Raw genomic sequence first — 19,656 nt, 5'->3', positions numbered from 1 at the left:
CCTGGGTGCACTGCAGAGTTCAGGCCCTTTAGAACCCCCAATTTGCTTGCAGGAAGTTTTCCAGTTCTCAGGCGCGCCCCCTACTCGGTTGCTACTTCCCTCCTCCTAGCAAAATCCCGGCAGTATCCTTACCCAATCAGAATTAGTTTGGCCTTGCCCCTCCTTTGATCCCCTGGGTAACCCTGGAGGCCTCTGCTCCTTTTATGCCTTAACTGTCAGGTTTATAATTAATCAGGCAAGGTCTTGCAAAATGAATTTCTCTTCGGTTTGTAGCTCAAAAAAGAGATCAGCAGCTTTCTGGAGTCAGAATTACATCAGAACCCAAAAATGTGACTTGCTATTTAGTAAGTGGTCATCATTTATTAAGTATCCTCCTCGATCTTCATATAGGATTGCAGCAGTTACCTGGTGCCAAAAAAAAAACTGCATATTAAAGATAAAGAAGAAACTTGAAGTGTAAAAAGCCCCCATTTACCTTCTTGGGAAAGATATCCACCTGGTTGATTAATTTATAAGGTTCTTTTCATGACCTGGATGTACTGAAGATGCCGTGGTCATGCAGACTGATAAGGCCTGGTGATGGTGGTGCACGCCTTTAATCCCAGCACTTGGGAGGCAGAGGCAGGCAGATTTTTGAGTTCTAGGCTGGCCTGGTCTACAGAGTGAGTTCCAGGATAGCCAGAGCTACATAGAGAAACCCTGTCTCAAAAAAAAAAAAAATGCAGACTGATAATCTCTCATATTTCATCCTTCAGATCATGTCAGGACCCCCAGTAACTCTCGGGGAGTTTTTGTTTGGTAACAGTTTAGGGGGGTTGTTGCTTTTGTTTTGCTAAGGGGTTGGTGAGAAGGGAGGGTGTCTATCACACTTGTGTAGCCCAGGTTTGTCTGAAACTCTCATTTTCAACCTTAGCTTCCTGAATGCTGGAAACCTGGGTGTGTATCTCACGACTCACAATAAATGTCCGAGCAGAAATCTGTTCTTAACTTGGCAAAGTCGAAAACTGAAGCTGGAATTGTTTTATGAACTTGCTGTAAAAGGCTAATTTTTATAGTCAATTCGATCACCTGATGGGGGAGGGGGGCTGGAGAGATGGCTCAGCAGTTAAGAGCACTGACTGCCCTTCCCGAGGTCCTGAGTTCAAGTCCCAGAAACCATACGGTAGCTCACAACCATCTATAAAGAGATCTGATGCCCCCTTCTGGAGCGCAGGTGTACATATAATAGAGCACTCGTACATTAACAAAAAAAAAAAAAAAATTATCTCAGAGGGTCTTTGGGATATGATAGAGCAGGCTACCAAGGCTGACGACCCGAGTTTGATCTCTGTGAATCACAAGATACAAAGAGACAACTGACTACGCCAGATTGTCTTTGGGCTTTTATATGTGTGCTATAGCATGGACACATACTAATAAATAAATTAACAAATATTTTAAAAATCAGCTTGTGATTGAGGCATACCTCTGGATGAGACTGTAAAGGTGATTCTTGAGAGGATTAATTAAGTTGGTAAAGACTCACTCTAAATGTGAGTGGCACCATCATATGGCCTAGGGGCCTGGAGGGACTGAAATGGGTAAGGAGAGCCCCCTGCAGTCCTCTCTCCTTCCTGTCTTCAGTGACTGAGTATGTTAATGGACACACCTGCACAAAGCCCTGGGTTCAAACCTGACTGCCTATATCACTTCACGAATGAATTGACCATTTAAAGGGTGAGTTTGGCCTAGGAGAACAGCCATGTGTGTGTGAGGCCCTGGTCCCACCCTCACCACCACACACAGGTGATCTCATCTTATTTTTATAAGGAAATAGCATCCCTCTCTGGGAACAGGTCAGGAAGAATGCCTGTGGATTTGGATTTTGTGAGACACAGAAAAGAGATCATGGTCAGAGGACAGCACCTTCAAATTTATTAAAAATGTGAAAGAACTCATATATATATATACATATATATATGTGTGTATATGTGTGTGTGTATGTGTATATATATATATACATATATATATACTGGATAAACTTTAGCATACTTCAATTTCAACATACAATTTAAGATAGTAAGACATTGTATAAAGGAAACAAGTAACTTCAAGATAAAGTATTTTGACTAGAGAACAAAAGTAAGTGTGAGAAATCAAAACCGGTTCTGGAGTTATCCATACTTGGTCCTGGGCAGGGCTGTACATGATACAGGGTGGAAGGGGGGAGACCCAGAACATGTCACGAGGCAAATGGGTATTTCCACCTCAAGATGGCTCCGTCCGCGCTCACACTGACGATATACTGGTTTCCTGGACTTATCCGCATGGCCATGATGTTGCCGCTGTGCCCCACCCCGACGTGAGTCACTTCACCCTCGTTGTAGTCCCAGACTTTAACCAGATGGTCATGTCCACCTGAAAGACAGTTGCATGTCATTGCTGACTGGGACTTGCTAAACAAGTGCCCCATGTGCCAACGTGAAGGAAGAAAAATCCATATTTATGTAAAGCTTTTTTTGATCTAAAAGAAAAAAAATCTATGTTCTAGTAAATTTAGAGTGGAAAGGAAAGTACCAGCCAGGATTAATCACTAAACACACTAGCATTTTATCTCCTTCCACTGTTCAGGAGAGTACAGGTGCAGGCACACTGATGGGTGTCCCAATGCATGTGTTTGATCTCTCTCTCTTTTTTTTGTGGAGGTAAATGTATTACAGATAAGGTGATATATTACATTAGATCTCCGTGTAATATCCCCAGCTGTCCTGGAACTTGCTTTGTAGACCAGGCTGGTCTCCAACTCACAGAGATCCCCCTGTTTCTGCCTCCTGAGTGCTGGGATTAAAGGCATGTACCATATCTTTTTTTTTTTTAAATCAATGTGTTTATGGAACTTTGATTTACTTGAAGCGCTTATAAATGTCCTGGAGAACCAAAGAGACAGTCAGAAGATTGTATTAACGCTGTGCCAGTGGCCGGACCTGTGGTAAATGCCACAAGCAAGCAAAACAAACTGATGGTTAGGAGCTGAGTGAAAACCAGAGTAGGCGGTCTGTCTGTTATCCTAGCACTCAGGAGCCTGAGGCAGGAGGATCACTAATTCAAGGCCAGTGTGAGCTACATACAAGCTACATAGAGTAAGACCCTATGTCAAAAACAATAAAAACAACCAAGAAAAGAAAAAAAAAAGAAAGAAAGAAAGAGCAGGGCCAGAGTGAGAGCTGGAGAGATAGCTCAGCGGTTAAGAACACTGACTACTCTTCCTAAGGTCCTGAGTTCAAATCCCAGCAACCACACGTTGGCTCACAACCATCTGTAATGAAATCAGATGCCCTCTTCTGGTGTGTCTGAAAACAGCTACAGTGTACTTAACATAAAATAAATAAATCTTCAAAATAAAAATGCATAGAAAAGCAAGTAGATGTCTCTGGACATTTAAAGCCTCCTTTCTGCCCCCAAAAAACAAACATCGCCACGTAAAACTTGGATTTTCTCTGTGCCCTGCACAAATGTCTTCCCTCATTAAAGAGGGACTTTTGAACCTTTCCAGCTATAGTGGTGGGCTATTCCAGGCTGAATGTAACCAGGCGTCCTTGAGACCCTCTGCTAACTCTTCTGACTGCCCCCCACCTAAGGTTCCTTGTCCTCCAACTAAGACAACAGTGGTTTACTTATAGTATCCAGGACTAACCTGTAACAAAGTGTCCTCCTTCCTGAGTGATATCCATGCCATTGATGGACCCAGACAAGGAACCTTCCAACTCTCTGATTACTGACCCGTCAAATACTTCCCAGTAAGCAATCTGGAATGTAGGAGAGAGGAGTTAGGCAGGAGTCAGTGCAGGAGAATCATCCACACACATGCTAACGAAAGATGCCTCCACTTTATATAGAAAGTAGCAAAAATACACCATGGGAGGGGACCAGTTGGAATTATAAATAGGCCATGGCGAGGGGGTGGAGGAACCATTTTATTATTTTTAGTATTGGCTTTGAAATTTGCATGCTATTTAAAGAGATGTTGATATGTGATAAACCTGGGCCGCAACACAGATTTTTGATAAGGCGAAGCAGATTGAATAAAATAAAGAAAGAGCCACTGATGCTTCTACTCCTGCGATCTGAGGAGGAGGGCAAGTTCTTTCTGGAGGATGGGGGAATGAGTTTTTTGCTAAGTCACTGGCCCTCCGCCTAGCTCCCTCCTCACCCCCGCCCTTCCCTACCCCACCCCCACCCCGCCACACCTGTACTGTGACTGGACCAGATCTCATCTTGCTCCACCCCTACCACCAACCCTGCGCAAAGCCTCCCTCCCATCTTTATCCACCGCCAAGCCAAACTACCAACTTGCCTTTCTGGCCAAAACCAGCAACGTATTCCAGAGGGGGAGCTCTAAAGAACCTGAAAACCTAACCTTGGTCCCTGCCAGGGAAGAGAAACCAAGTAGGGAGCAAGAAGAGACAGTTGCTAAGAGGGGGATTCTTGCCTCTGACTGCACTGTCTGTGCAGGGCCAGAGAATCCCCCATGGGGGCCAGAATGCCAATGTGCTTGCACCATGTTTGCATCTGACCTATGCACACCCTCCATCTGTGTACTTTAATAAGTCATCTTTGGATTGCTTAAAAAACTGTATCACATCATGAAAATACTATGTGAATAGCTGTTATACCGTTTAGGACATAATGACCTAAGGGGGAAAAAAAAGTCCTGGACATGTTGAAAAAAAGATTTAGTAAAGATGCAGTTCACCCCCAAACCCCACCCCAAGCAATTTCCAGGTATTTATTTACAAGTGATTGAATCTGCAGACATGAAACGCTAGACTGTAGAGGGCCGCCTGCGCCTACCTTCCTGTCTGTCCCGCTGGTGATGATCTGGAATTCTTCCGGGTGGTAACAAACACACTGGAACAGGGTGTTGGCCAGGATCATCTGATTCCTTCTAAGTCGCCTGGAAGTAAATTCATGTGCTCTGGAACCCCGACTTTGCCTCCTCTAAAAATACTTATTCCACCGTGTGCTGTTGGGCAAACTTGGAAGGGTGGTCTTCCTCTGCCTTCTCATGCTGATCACACAGTAGTAGCACTTGGGTTTGAGGGGGTGGAGTGTTTGTTTTTGGGTTTTTTGTTGTTGTTTTTGTTTTTTGTTTATTTGTTTTTTGTCAAAACAGATGTCTGCAGAGCTGGAGGATGGTTCAATTAAGGTCATATACTGCTCTTGCAGGGGACCCAAGTTTGATTCCCAGAATTGGCATCAGGCCACTCACAACTGCCTATAAATCTATTCCAAAAGATCTGATGCCCTCTTTTGGCTAAACATGTGCACACATGTAATTTAAAAAAAAAATTTTTTAAATAGTCTCCTGGTTACTTTGCCCTGTGTTTATGTCTCCCCCCAGCACGTCTGTCAGCTATCGTAAAACACATAGGCAAAGGTGATCCCCTTCCTAAGACACAGCATGAACAGTAAGTTCCCGATAGAAGGATGGACTCAGGAGATGCTGATTCAGATCCAACCCACCACCTCTCACACAGTAACCCTGATTCTCAAGGCCACCATTGGACTCAAGTCCCTGGAAACTAAATGCCAAAGGTGGGGGGAAAGCTTGTTTCTAAGGAATTTTACCAGGCCCATCCCTACCAATCTGGAGTCGGAAGGTTAGGATGGAGGCCCAGAGATCTGAATCTGAAAGCAGCTGTTCCACTGATGGTTATGTGCACACAAGTTTGAGAACCCCTGCCTTAGGTGCCATAAAAAAAATAAATAAAATAAAAAACAGTATATTTCAGACTTTGGTGGATTCAGGAATATGCATAGACTTTTCTACCTAAACATCTCTAATCTAAAAATTAGAAATCTAAAATGGTCTGAACTCTGAAACGTTTTGTCAGTATGATCATGATGATATATAAAAAGAAGAGAGAAAGAAAGAAAAAAGGAAAAGGTTTTGGAGGACTTGGGGACCTGAGATTAGGATGCCTGTCCAAGAATCATGCCTGTATCTAGTGTGCTGGTGGCTGTGCCCGGGCACAGCTCCTGGCTGAAAATGCACCCTCTGCAATTTCTTCTCATATTAGAAGCTTTCAAACACAGTATTTGAGTTGAGGATTTTTAAAGACTTTTGGCACAAATTAAATATTCCTGCTGCCCAAAAGGGAGGTGTTAAAGATTTGAGGTGGTCACAAGCCAGCCACTGAAATAACCTCAGATACCCCTTCTTGGTACACACTTTCCCAGTGCAAAGGTCACATGTCTATGGGTATGGGCCTTAAATCAATAACTCTGCATGGGAACTTATTAGACATGAAGAAACACAGGTGCCATCTAAATCTATGCAATGAAAAGCTACATACAGAGCACTTGAGGGGCAGAGGTGTCATCTACATAGTAAGTTCCAGGACTGCCAGGCCTGCTACATAGTCTCAGACAAAAGAAAGTGGAGGGGGGTGGGAAATCTCCCAGTGAGTAGGAGTGCCAGGCTGGAGTCAGGCCCAGGTAGAAAACCAGCTTGCTTTGGTTTGGTTTGGTTTTGCTTTGCTTTGTGTGTGTGAGTGCGTGCCTGTGCATGTGTGTGTGTGTGTGTGCTCACACGGGTGTTTTCCAGTACATGTGTGTGTGAATGTGCATGTAGAGGCCAGAAGTTGACATTGGTTGTCTTGCTCAATCGCTCTCCACCTTGTTTGTTTGTTTGTTTGTTTGTTTGTTTGTTTGTTTGTTTTTGAGGCACGATCTCTCACTGACCCTAGAGTCACTGGTTCAGCTACAGCAAGCCCAAGGGACCCTCCTGCCTCTACCTCCCAAGTGCTAAGATTCTAGGTGTGCGCCAGTCAGGGCCATGTGCTTAGGCTCTACCGTCTAGACTGTATCCACAGCTGTGCATTTAGATTTTTAATAAGTTAACCAAAAAAAAAAAAAAATAAAGTTCTGCTTTTGCCTGCAGTCCTTGCTCTCCTCTCTCCAAGCAAGAACAGTTCAGCTGGGCATGGTGACACACACCTTCACTCACAGCCACTTGAGAGGCCGATGTGGAAGGATCTCTTGAGCCAATGAATTCAAGACCATCCTGGACAGCACAGTGGTACCCCGTCTCAAAAAACAAGGGACATAGTCTTTGGCCAGCTGTCCCCCTTTGCCCCTCTGCACTTAGTTCAGCCCCTTTAGACAGTTACGCAAAGGCTGTGCATTGCAGGGGTTGTAGGGAAGTGATGGGTTGGAGGAAGATTGGGGGAAAGGCTTTGGTTCCAAAATAAAAAACAGGGGAAAAAAATCAACAGCCAAAAACTTAGAAATCATCTCTGAAAAATCTCTGAATGGCTCCGTGTTTGGGGCCAAATAGTTTGACACTGCCATCTTTGGGTCTTTGCCTTACAGTGTAAGCAGGCCCTGGGAATGTGGCCAGTGGAGGATGCCCCTCCCAATGTGCCCTCCCCGGGCAGGCTCATGACCTAGCAGGATGACAAGAAGAACATCTTGCCCTGTAACTTTCCTTGTTAATTTGCAACATTTAGATTGAATGGATTCACATTAAGTCATGCGTCACCACAAACATCTGGAAAACTACTTCCCTGACTGCCCAGAAACGTCTGGTATTTAGTTCTTCCTGGAGACCATATTTTCCCTATTGGAATCTATAACCCTTGGACAGCCAAGGAGACCAAGGTCTTCTCAGAACCTTTTACTGCTCTGATGGTTAACTTGCCTGGATTTAGCTTCACCTAGGAGATACACATTTGGGCACATCTGTAAGAAAGTTTCCAGGCAGGGACAGTTGAAAGGCTACCTAGATGCACTATTCCTTTAACTGTAATCCTTGACTGGATAAGAAGGAGAGTATGGGATGGGAGCCATGACCCAGTGGTTAAGAGCACTGGCTGTTCTTCCAGAGGACCAGGAGAACAAGGCGCACTTCCCAGCACCCACATGGTTGCTCACAACCATCTATATAACTCCACCTGCAGGGGATCTGATGCCCTCTTCTGGTCTCTGCAGGCATCAGGTGTGCATATGGTACATAGACGCATATGCAGCCAAAACACTCATACACGTAAAATAAAAATAAAGTCTCCCCTCCACCTCCACCCCCCCCCCAAAAAAACCCTTAAGGAGAAGCCAAATGTCACAGGCATTCCTCTCCCTCCTAAGTGCAGGCAGGCACAATATGACCAACAGCCTCCTCGGACTCCTGCTGCCATATCTCCCCACCATAATAGACTATATTCTCAAACCATGAGCCAAAATAAACCTTTTATTCCTTAAGTTGCTTTTGTGAGATATTTTGTCACAACAATGAGAAAAGAGACCAGTACAACCTCTTTGAGATCTTTGCTTGTATTTAGTAGGATGCTGGCATGTTTGGGTTTTTCTAGGGATTGTGCTGACCTACTACCCATCCTAGGTACTTACACAAGGTCCCAAATGATGCATGTCCCATCAGTGCTGGCAGTGACACACTCCTCGTTGTTCTTCTTCACCCTGATACAGGACACAGAAGACTTGTGCTCTTTCAGAGCCTCCTCCAGCTTCTGAGTCTGGCCGCCTATCTGCCACACCCTTACCTGTGGGCACCAAAGCACGGGCTAGCAACACAAACCCAGGACTTTGGAAGGGTTCAAGAAAGATACAATGTTTCCATCTCTGCTGGGTGTGACTTATTTAACTCTGTTACCATTTCAGCCAGACAGGGTGGGAATGCAACACTTCCGGGCAGGAACATGTATGAGATGTGACCATCTTCCCAGGAATAGTGTGCATAGTGCTGGTACCAATCTCCAGACCCGCTTCTACGTTGGGAGAAAACGATCAGGCTCCCGCCATGAGAAATCAATATTGCAAGGGCCTCTGCTAAGCCCAGAGGAAGAACCTGTCTCCTCATTTCTGCTGAGCATTGCTCTCAAATTTCTCATGCCATCAGGAAAGCTCTTGCTACCCAGAGCCATATTTAAACTTTCATATCAGCTATTCAGTTTTAATCATTGGAAACTGATGTTATTCATCCTCAGAGGATCAAATAGCCATTGTCTTTGATATATTGAGAAAGAGACTCTGAATTCTAGTGCAGGTACATACTTAAAAATGAAATGGAGCGGCTGACAAAAGGGCTCGGCAGTTATGAGCACTGCCTGCTCTTCCAGAGGACCTGGGTTTCATTCCCAGCACCCACATGGCAGCTGACAACTGTTGTAACTCCAGCCCCAGGGGACTCCTACACGCTGTAATGGCCTCTTGTGGTACTGCACACACATGGCATAGACTGACACGTGGCGTGCTAACAGCCATACACATAAAAATAAACTTTAAAACAAATAAAAGTGAAAAGGTGGGTAGCCCCCTATGAGTTAGTTGCTCTGAAATGAAAGGCTTTTTTTTTTTTAATATCATCTCAGAGCCGTACCTCCCCTTCTCCTCCACCGCTGATGATCCTTTTACAGTCACTGGTGGTAGCAATGGCCGTCACTCCGATCCTGTGAGCGCTGTTAATGGTGTACATCAGCCGACCTGACTCTGGAGCAAAGGCTCTGATTTTTCCATCATCCCATGCTGACGGAAGAAGAAGACAAAAAGGCAGGTTGGCCCAGTCCAGATACTCACCACCTTTCTCTGCAGATTGACGCCTGCCTGAATCACCAATCAGAGTGAAACTGGAAGAAATGGTAGCAGCAGATTGAGAGGCTTGCCCTAGCTGCTGTCAATACTCTCGTGCCCTTCTCTCTGACCTCCTAAACTGGGTGTACCCAGAGAGTGGGAGGGAGAGGTTTGACTGGAGCGCACCTGCCTGCAGTGGATCTTGAGCAGGGGAGGAGGCCTCTTCTTACTTGCCCGAGTTGTAGACCTCTACCCTCATCCATGTATGGTTTTCATTTTGTTGTTTTTGGAGACAAGAGTTTCTCTTTGTAGCCCTGGTTGTCCTGGAACTTACTCTGTAGACCAGGCTGGCTTCAGACTCACAGAGATCTGCCTGTCTCTGCCTCCCAAACTTGTCCATCACCCATGTAATTGTTAAACCACACCCGGGATGCATCTGTTCACAGTTCCAAATAACCCCTGCCTTCTCATCTCCCTATTGTCACTGTTATCTTGAAACAAGGTTTCATTGTGTAGCCCAGGCTGCTGACTCTCAGTTCTCTTGCCTCAGCCTCCCAAGCCGGGGCCCCAGCTTTCCCCACCTTTAAATCCTAGACTCCTTCCCTGATTCTCACCATCTTGCTACCTCAATAAAAGATGTCACCACCCATGCAATTGCTCAAGCAAAGAACCTCCGAGTCACCCTTGATTCCTCTGCTTTCCAAATACACAACTCGAACGGAGGAGGTCCGTTCTCCCCGGTTAAAATACCCAGCCTCTGATCTCCTTCCCCCACCTCTGCTGGAGCCGCCCCATTCCAGCTGCAGCTTGATCTGACTCCTCTCATAGCTCCTTCCCTGCACTCCTGCTTACAATTAGTCATCTATTAGAGGGTTGGGATGCACTTTTTAAAAACCTTTCTGATCAAGACCTCCTCAAAGTTTTCCCCACTGTCCTAGAATTAAAATCCAACCTTAAAAAAAATACTGATTTTTTTTTAAAGCATGTGTATATATGTGTGTGTACACGTGAATGTAGGTGCCCAAGGAGGGTCTAAGACAGCATCCAATCCCCTGGACATGAGTTAAGAAGCGTTTGTGACCTACCTGGCATGGGTGCTGGGAACTGAACTCTGCAAGACTAGTATGCACTTCGAACTACTGGGTCGTCTCTCCAGCCCCCAAATCCAACTCCTCAGTCTGAACACTAACTGGTACCTGGTGCTCACCTACCTCTTCATCCTCTTTGCTACCACTCTTCCTGAGGCCACGCCCCTCCGGCAACTGACAAGCTCCAGACACACTGACATTCTGGCTACCCCTTAAACACATCAAAAGCTTTCCCACCTCGGCCTCTGCCCTTGCTCTTCCCTCTACCTGGAATACCTTTCCTCTGGGGCTCTGTGCAGCAGACACTTGCTGTTGACCTTAGTGCTGTCTCTTGAGCTTAGCAAGATTAAATAGGATGCCCAAGGTGGATCCTATTTCAGCAAAGGCTTGAGGAAATGAAAGGGGAGGAAGAGACCAGCCATGGAGGTGTTTGGAGGAAGACCATTCCAAGACAACCGAACAGCGAAAGGAAGACTTGCATGTCCAGTGTGCAGGTACGGCAGGGGGGGTGGGGGAGGGGGAGGGAGCGGGCTGCGAAGAAGACATAAGAAGTGGAGAGTGGAGTAGAGAAGGGCCTACAGGGACTTACTTGTGATTGCTGGGGCTTTGTCTTTGTTGGGTGGGGAGGAGAAGGCTTGAAAAGCCCAGCAAATGGCTTTCATTTAACATTTTAAAATAGATTTTTTTGGTTCATGTGTAGAGAATTGACTGGGGAGAAGATAGGCAGGTGGGCTAGAGTAGAGGCAAACAAGAGCAATAGAAACTACTGGAGAGGGGGCTGGAGAGATGGCTCTGCGGGTAAGAGCACCACTGACTGCTCTTCCAGAGGTCCTGAGTTCAATTCACAGCAACCATATGGTGGCTCACAAGCATTTGTAATAGAATATGATTCTCTCTTCTGGTGTGCATGAAAACAGAGCACTCATGCACATTAGATAAATAAACAAATCCAAAAAAGAAAGGAAGGAAGGAAGAAAAGGAAAGAAAGAAGGAAGAAAGGAACTATTGTAGAGATCTAGAAGTGTGGCTGATGGTAAGGACCAGGATGGAGAAGGAGACCAGCGATGGGCCTATGGCTGTCCTTTGAGACGCAGTCACTGGAACACATGGATAAGGGTGTAAGAGAAACAGAGTGGGGGCGGGGATGACTTTAAGATCCGCTTTCCCCTTGTCCAAGGACTTGTCAGTTCTGGGAACAACGTAAGCCACTCAGGGGACTAGACATGGAGGAAGGGGGAGTGGACAAGGAGGAAACAGCCAAGAAAAGGAGGGATGGGCCCCTAGATCTGTCTTAACAGCTTCACTCAGAACAACTTGGCTTTCCCCTGATGTAAACCAATACATTTATTTTTTACTAAGGGGGAAATTTGATATGTTAGTCATAAGATGATACTAAGAAACTATTGTTTCATAAGAAAATATTTTTAGAGACATACTGAAATATTTAGAGGAGGACTAATGTGGTGTCTATAATTTGGGAGGGGGTTGGTTTCTTGAGTCGGGATATCCTGTAGCCTGGGCTAGCATCAGCCTTACTATGTAACCAAGCGTGACCTTGAACTCCTAATCCTCCTGCCTGTACCTCCAAATGCCAGAATACTAAGTGTTCACCACTGTGCTCAGCTAATAGCATCTATTGTCTATGCTAAAACATTAGTTTGGGACTGGAGAAATGACTCGGTGGTTAAGAGCATTGACTGTTCTTCCAGAGATTCTGAGTTCAATTCTCAGCAACCACATGGTGGCTCACAACCATCTGTAATGGGATCTGATGCCCTTTTCTGGTGTGTCTGAAGACAGCTACAGTGTACTCATATACGTAAAATAAAGAAATCTTAAAAAATAAACAAAAAACAAGAAAACAAAAAAACACCATTAGTTTGGCACAAACTCTGTTTTAATCTTTTTTCCTTTTAAAGACTGGAGATATGGCTCAGCAGTTAAGAATGGTAGGATGTTCTTGCAGAGGACCCAGGTTCAATTCCTAGTAGCTATATATGCCTGTAACTCCAGTTACAGAGAATCCGATGGTTTCTTTTGTCTCTGTAGACACCAGGCAAGCATGTGGTACACAAGACATACATGCATGCAAAACACCCATATACATAAAAATAATAAACAAACACACAAACAAAACTTTACCTTTTACCAACACTTGGGAGGCAGAGTCAGGAAGATCAGGAGGCTCAAGGCCATCCTCAGCTACATAGCAAGCTCAAGACCAGTGCGTGTTACCTGAGACCCTCAGAAACAACAACAACAACAAAAACAAAACAAAACAAAACTACCAGCATGCACATAGAGTTGTGGGCATGAATGCAAAAGTAAAAAGAATTCTTTGCGGCATTTCTTAGTTTGAGTTGGATTTTTATCTCTTAGACAAACAACTCTAAGCCAAGGCTCTATTCATCCTAAGCCTCCAATCCATTCAGCACCAACTATTTTTCCTACTATGAAAAATATACCTGGTACGTGGAGCAGTTTGAGAGGCAAAGTTCTTCCCAGCTAGGAAACTTCCTGGGTAGAAAAGAACTGCAAGGAGAGGCCAGACCCTAAGGTCTAGTGCTCAGCCTATGGGTTGGGACTCCTTCAGGAGTAGACAACACTTTCACATATCAGATATCCTGCATATCAGACATTTACATTATAATTCATAACAGTGGGGCTATCACAGTTGGGAAGTAGCAACAAAATAATTTTATGGTCACCAAAATAATTGGGGGGGGGTAGGTCACCACAACATGTGGAACTGCATTAAAGGGTTAACGAGAGGAAAAGCCAAGTGAGTCTGCATAAGGCTATTGATACGGAGACCTAGGAGCCCATCCCTTCTTGGCTCTGCATCAGGAAGGTTGAGAAGTACTGCCCTTAAGGGAAGGCAGGTGGATGGCAGAAGGCTGCCCCTGATGACCCGCATGCAGACACTAAGAGAGAACAAGAATAGTAAGAACTGAGACCTCAGCCAGAATCTGAATGCAAAGCTCCACTGAAAGCAACTACCGAGTCTATTGTTTGGTTGCTGGTTTGAGACAAAGTCTCATGTAGCACAGGCTGACCTTTGGAACTCAAGTATGGGTCATGCAGTGGTGGTGCACGCCTTTAATCTCAACACTTGGGAGGCAGAGACAGGCGTATTTCTGAGTTCAAGGCCAGCCTGGTCTACAGAGTGAGTTCCAGGACAGCCAGGGCTATACAGAGAAACCCTATCTTGATCTCTAAAAACAAACAAACAAACAAAAAGTTAAAAAAACAACTCAAGGATGGCTCTACCTTTTGAGCATGTGCCACCATTATACATCCTGTTACCTGAGATGATGCTCTTCCCGTCTCTCATGAAGTCAATGCCATGGCAGGTCATGTTGGGCACGGTGATCCGAAGCAGCTCCCGTTTGGACATGGTGTGCCACACCCTGATGTCTTTCTTGGCACAGGTAGCAAACAACTCAGCAGTACCACTACAAAGGAGCCATCGAGGGATAAGAGGTGTGGCCATCAAAGATACACAGTGATTGGTGTGCATTTCGTATTAGCTGTGCCTCATGAGGATATGGGTCAGCATGCCTGTGGGATGCTGGTTACCTAAAGGTGTAATGTTAGATTTCTTGTGTGGGAAGACGCCTAGTTCCTCATAGTCTCTAGTGAAACTCTTTTGTCATCTTGGAACAAATTTTTATGAAGAGAAAGCTGATTTGAAATCTTTCTAAACCTTGATTAAATTAGAGACATAGTCACATTACTTCCTTTTAAACTACTTTGTGGGGTTTGGTTGGCACACACACAAATATCTGTGTATGTTAGGTATATATCTGGATCAGTCTGGAGGCCTGTATATACCTAACCAAGTAGCATTTCTTGAGATAAATATATAACCATAGAATATCTTTATTTAAAAAGCAAATTCCAATGATGTTGTTAAAATTATAAAGAAGAAAATAGCAACATGGTCAAATTCACATTTGCACCTTCTTTTTGTTTAGTTCTCAGAAAATAAAAAATAATGAACAAAGAAAAGTATCCCTGAGTAATTGGTCAGTCAGGCTGGGACAGAAAGAGCCACTTGTACATGGGATATAGATTACCAAGGTGTCAGATGATTGATTATACATTACTCTAATTTTTATACAGAAGGGGGTGATATTAGGGTAAAAGAAACCATCTGGTTTATAAGTGTAAAATTCCCTGTAGTCTCTGGGAAAGCTAACCTTTAATCTAAACATTCCTCAAGCAATTTTTTGATTTCATCTTAAACATGTTTCAAAAATATTCGAGTCTCTCTTATTTTAAGGTTTTCTCACTTTAGAATTCGTAGGGGAAAATGTAGACCCTTCTGCACACTAGAGTTGTGTTCAAAGTTGAGATTAGGTAGCAAAGGGGAACGCCTAAAAATTGTCCTCTGACCTCCATATGTGCACCATGGCCCACATACAAATGTCCACACATACACACACACACATTTAAATTAAATTAATAAAGTGTAAGTGCAATAAAGAAAACGAAGCCATACAAACCCCAAATAGCTTGACATTTACATACAATTGAAAATATAGTTTTAAAAAAATGTCCCCATAGTGGCTGGAGAAATGGCTCAGTGGTTAAGAACACTCAAGTCTCTTCCAGAAAACTTGGGTTTGGTTCGCAGGATTCAAGTTGAGTAGTTTACAACTTTCTGTTAACTCCAGGGCCAGGAGATATCATATACCTTCTTCTGGCCTCTGTCAATACACACACACACACACAATGAGAGACAGACAGACAGACAGACAGAAACAGACATTGCTGTGCATGGTGATGCCTGCCTCTGATCCCAGCACTCAGGACACAGAACCTTAGAAGGATCAGGAAAGAGTTCAAGACTGCAGCCAGCCTTGGATGTTGTGGCCCTGCTTTAAACAAAATTCAGCCTGAGAAGAGGTACTTCAGTGATTTTTTTTCCCCAGCTGGCATTGGGAAATCACAGAAAAGCTCTCCCAGGAATGCGCCCTTCCCATGATGGGTCAGCATTTTCCACAGAATTCTTGACGTGTGATCATGTGCTTTTACCACAGCAGGCAAGTGGAGGTTGGAGGGCATTGTGGGAGAGGTTCTGGGGCTCCGGTGTGTGGGTTCAAGGAGTCACTTAAATTCAGCTTGCCTTTACCTAGCAAGCCATCTCACTTGCCCAAGCACTTTAGAAGTGTATCACCCTTGCCCAGCATTTTAAAAAACATGCAAAGGAGAGGAAGGAAAACAAAGGTAACCTTATAGAAAAGAAAATTAAAAAAAAAAAAAAAAAAGCCCATTGGAAGGCTGGAGAGATGGCCAGCAGCTAAGAGCACTAGTTGCTCTTCTAAGAAGTTCTGGGTTCTGATTTCTGATACTCACATGGTGGCTCACAATAGTCTGCAACTCCAGTTCCGGGGACTCTGATGGCTGTTTCTGGCCTCTGCAGCCACTGCATGCATGCCTATAACCCTTAAAAGTAAATGGCTCTTCCTAGGTCCAATAAAATAATTCAGTACACTTGAAAAGTTTGGCCAGGAAAATAATACTATCAAGGAATCTTGAAAGTAATTGAATAGAGCACAATTCCTTTGTGGGCTGCATCAAATCTCTACATTCTAATGGTCCTCTTCTACTTACAATGGAAAGACGATGTCCTGGACTGCTTCAAAGTGACAAGTTGCAATGAGAGTCTCTTTGAAATCGGTGAAGTTAACTCGATAGATATGCGATTCTTCTGTTCCTACAAAAAACTGGTGTCCTTCTCCCCGGAGCGTGATAGAGGTGACACCACCTTGCAGCTGGATTTTCCTTCGGGGTAATGCACAAAAGTGAAGCAAGATCACTCAACCAGCAAGCATTTGCCCACCCGATTGCAGGGGACACAAACCAGTCATGTGGTATGGGACGGGCCCTCAAAGAGATGACACAGCTGGGAAAGCCTGAGTTATTCACAGTGTTGCATGCCCACGATCAGAAGGGAGGGGCTTGTCAGTGTAGGTTAAAACAGTCAAGGAAGGTCTTTTAGGGAGATGTGGTCCGAAACAGATTGGGCAAGGCAGGCAGGTTCTTGGGCACAAATGTCCAGGGCAAACCATTTCTTAGAAAACCTTACAAATTAGGGGGGAAGGTGCCTCAGATTTCCAGTATCATGTCTTAATATAGTGTACACAAAGCCATGTACTTTTCAAAAGGTTGGCGTGCCTCTAGGTTCCAAAGAACAACTTTGGTTTAACGCGAACTTTTTCATGGGAAAGAAACCCTGTGATTCCAGCTCTATACTTAATGACAAGATGAGATTCTTTAACCAGATATGAATTTCTTTTAAACAGGGCCTCACTGTGTATCTGTGAATGGCTTGGAACTCTGGGTAGAACTGGCTGGGTAAACCCCACAGAGATCCACCTGTCTCTTCCTCCCAGGTGCTGGGATTAAAGGTGTGAGCCACAATGCCCACAATCTGGTTCTTCCATTCAACCATTTAGTGGTTGGATTCAAGTGGACTTCTCTGTAGTGGGTCTCCGCCGACCCCAGCTCTGTGGTGGGTGTGTAGAACTTACTTGATAGGTTTGTAGCTGGGGCTTTTACAGAAGATCAGCAAGCCAGCTCCTGAGCCGACCAGCAAACCTCCCATCTTCAGGCACTTGAGAGCCGACACTCCCTACGGGGAGAAACAGTGATAGGAAAGAGCTAAAGAGTTTTGCCATTAAAAAGCAAAGCAGCACTTGACTCAGAGAGCACCTGATACAGGGAGCACCTGACCGAGGGAGCACCTGACACAGGGAGCATGGTTGGGGGCACTTCAAGGCTGCACATATTTGTTTGGTGTGGATCATGATGTACCTCCAGGTTGGCCAAGAACATTCAATGCCAACTTCAAGTTCATATCTTAAGAAGTAGGCCTTCCTTGCCTGCAAGCAGTAGGCAAGCTTCACCATCCTCCCTCCCTAAGATCACCTGTGCATTTGAACAGACTGAGTATTATTAGTGTTCAGATAGTCATCCACTCAAGCTCAGCTGCAGCAGAAGGCACAGCCTCGGTAAGCTGGGTCTTCAGTTGCCATGGTTTCCACCAGAACGTAATTCATATAAATGCAGGGTCCAATGTAACATCCAAAGACAGCACAGGACAGTTTTTACCATTCAGTGACTATATTTTCTGAGCTAAGGCATATGGCATACAATCTTAACAATAGTTAGAAACACATTTAAAGTTCCAGACGGTCTTCAACTATATGGAGGAATGTATGTTCCATAAAGGTTCTAATTGAAAATGTGCATGACTGCCATGATTTGAGTGTACGCCTCAACAAGTGTCAGTGATGGAACCTACACCCCAGTGCGACAGTGCTGGGAAGCAGAGCCTTATGGGTAGTTCATGAACCAGATGTGATGGTGTACAGCTTTGATCCCAGCAATTGGGAACCAGAGGCAGGTGGATCTCAGTGAGTTTCAGGCTATCCAAAACCCTATCTCAAAAAGAAAAAAGAAAAAAGAAAAAAAGATCATGTAGCCTCTGTCCCTGTGGATTGCATTGGTTATAAAGAGAATGGTTTGTCACTAACAGTGAATTTAGCTCAATAGGGAAATGCTCATCTATCTGTGTTTCTAGCTGCTTGGAAGCTCAGAGAAGAAGACCATGTGATCTTCAGACTTAGTAAAAAGTGACTCTTGCTCTTTCGGGGGTTATCTTTATATTCTGGGCAGATATGGGATGCTGTAGCCCATGCTCCTTCACCAGAGGCTAACACTGAACCCTGAAAAGCTCCGACCCCCAGGATCATGAACTGAATGAACTTCCACGTTTATGGATCACCTAGTCTCTAGCATTCTGTTACAGCTATGCAAAACCAACCAAAGCAATGGCTATTATTTTATTTGAAAGCATTCCACCTTCACTGTTAATGATTTGATAGGCTTATGTCTTGATGAGTTCTGAGGGCTGAGCTTGCAGCTTGATGACAGAAGTGCATGCCTAGTTAGCACTGGGTTTCATCCCCAGCATCGAAGGAAAAAACAACAACACAAACAAAAGAAATAAAAACAAACAACCCCAAGGTTTGAAAACTGAAAAAAAAATATAGCCTTTCAAGTTTCTTTAAGCTGGTTTTTGCCTGTTCCAACTTGAAAGACCTTCCACAGTGTCTGAGAAGAAAAGCAAAGGCTGGAGAGAGAGTAAGAGAGCAGAGACGGTCGCACCGTGTGCATTAGCAGAGAGCAGAGACAGCACTGTGTGCGTTAGCAGAGGTGTCTTTGCCAAATGTTCCCACTCCGTGGCTTGACCTCTCAATCTCTTGGTGACACCTTTTGCACAACTCCATGTTAACCTGGCCCCTCTCGTGCACTCTGTGATGGCTCTGATAGTTGTCAACTTGACTATGTCTGGAATCAATGAAGACCCAGCAGTTGGCCACGCCCATAAATGGTTTTCTTGATTGGGTCGTTTGAAACAAAAAGACAAACTCTAAATCTGGGCCACACCTTCTGGTGGCAGCACATATAAAAAACAAAACAAAACAAAACAAACAAACAAACAAAAACAGAAGAAAGAAGTACTTGCTTTTTGCCTGCTTGCCTGCATTTGGCTGGCAAGTTCATCTATTCTGCTCCTGAGGCATCCTTTGCTGGTATTAGAGCCTACTTCTTTGGGTTTATTCTAATGCAGAATAAAGACTTTCAGCTCTCTAGGACTTAATGGGACTCCATCACCAAATGTTGGGATAGCTGAGATAACCAGTGTCATGGACCAAACAACTCAAGATTCTCAGCACTTCTGTCAGGAAACAGGTAACCACAGCCTGTACGTCACTCAAATAAATCCCATATATAAAATATATATTATATTACATATAATATATATTATATATGGGGCTGGAGGGATGGCTCAGCGGGTAAGAACACTGACTGCTTTTCTGAAGGTCCTGAGTTCAAATCCCAGCAACCACATGGTGGCTCACAACCATCCGTAATGAGATCTGATGCCCTCTTCTGGTGTGTCTGAAGACAACTACAATGTACTCACATA

General features: G+C 44.5%; 1 protein-coding gene across 1 annotated transcript in view; it reads right to left on the bottom strand.

Annotated features, from left to right (window-relative positions):
• Positions 1–2,074: 2,074 nt before the first annotated feature.
• Positions 2,075–19,656, bottom strand: part of Cfap52 (cilia and flagella associated protein 52) — a 43,619-nt gene continuing 26,037 nt past the window's right edge. Inside the window, exons 7-14 of the mRNA XM_052195715.1 lie at positions 17,192–17,292; positions 16,272–16,442; positions 13,959–14,107; positions 9,374–9,519; positions 8,386–8,537; positions 4,831–4,933; positions 3,674–3,785; positions 2,075–2,397 (exon numbers count right to left, since the gene is read on the bottom strand). Coding sequence (XP_052051675.1) covers positions 2,222–2,397; positions 3,674–3,785; positions 4,831–4,933; positions 8,386–8,537; positions 9,374–9,519; positions 13,959–14,107; positions 16,272–16,442; positions 17,192–17,292 — 1,110 coding nt within the window. The 3' untranslated portion in view covers positions 2,075–2,221. The remainder of the gene's footprint in view (positions 2,398–3,673; positions 3,786–4,830; positions 4,934–8,385; positions 8,538–9,373; positions 9,520–13,958; positions 14,108–16,271; positions 16,443–17,191; positions 17,293–19,656) is intronic.

This window comes from Apodemus sylvaticus, chromosome 10, assembly GCF_947179515.1.
Source record: "Apodemus sylvaticus chromosome 10, mApoSyl1.1, whole genome shotgun sequence".
NCBI classification, from domain to species: domain Eukaryota; kingdom Metazoa; phylum Chordata; class Mammalia; order Rodentia; family Muridae; genus Apodemus; species Apodemus sylvaticus.
This window is presented reverse-complemented; position numbering and strand designations above follow the sequence as displayed.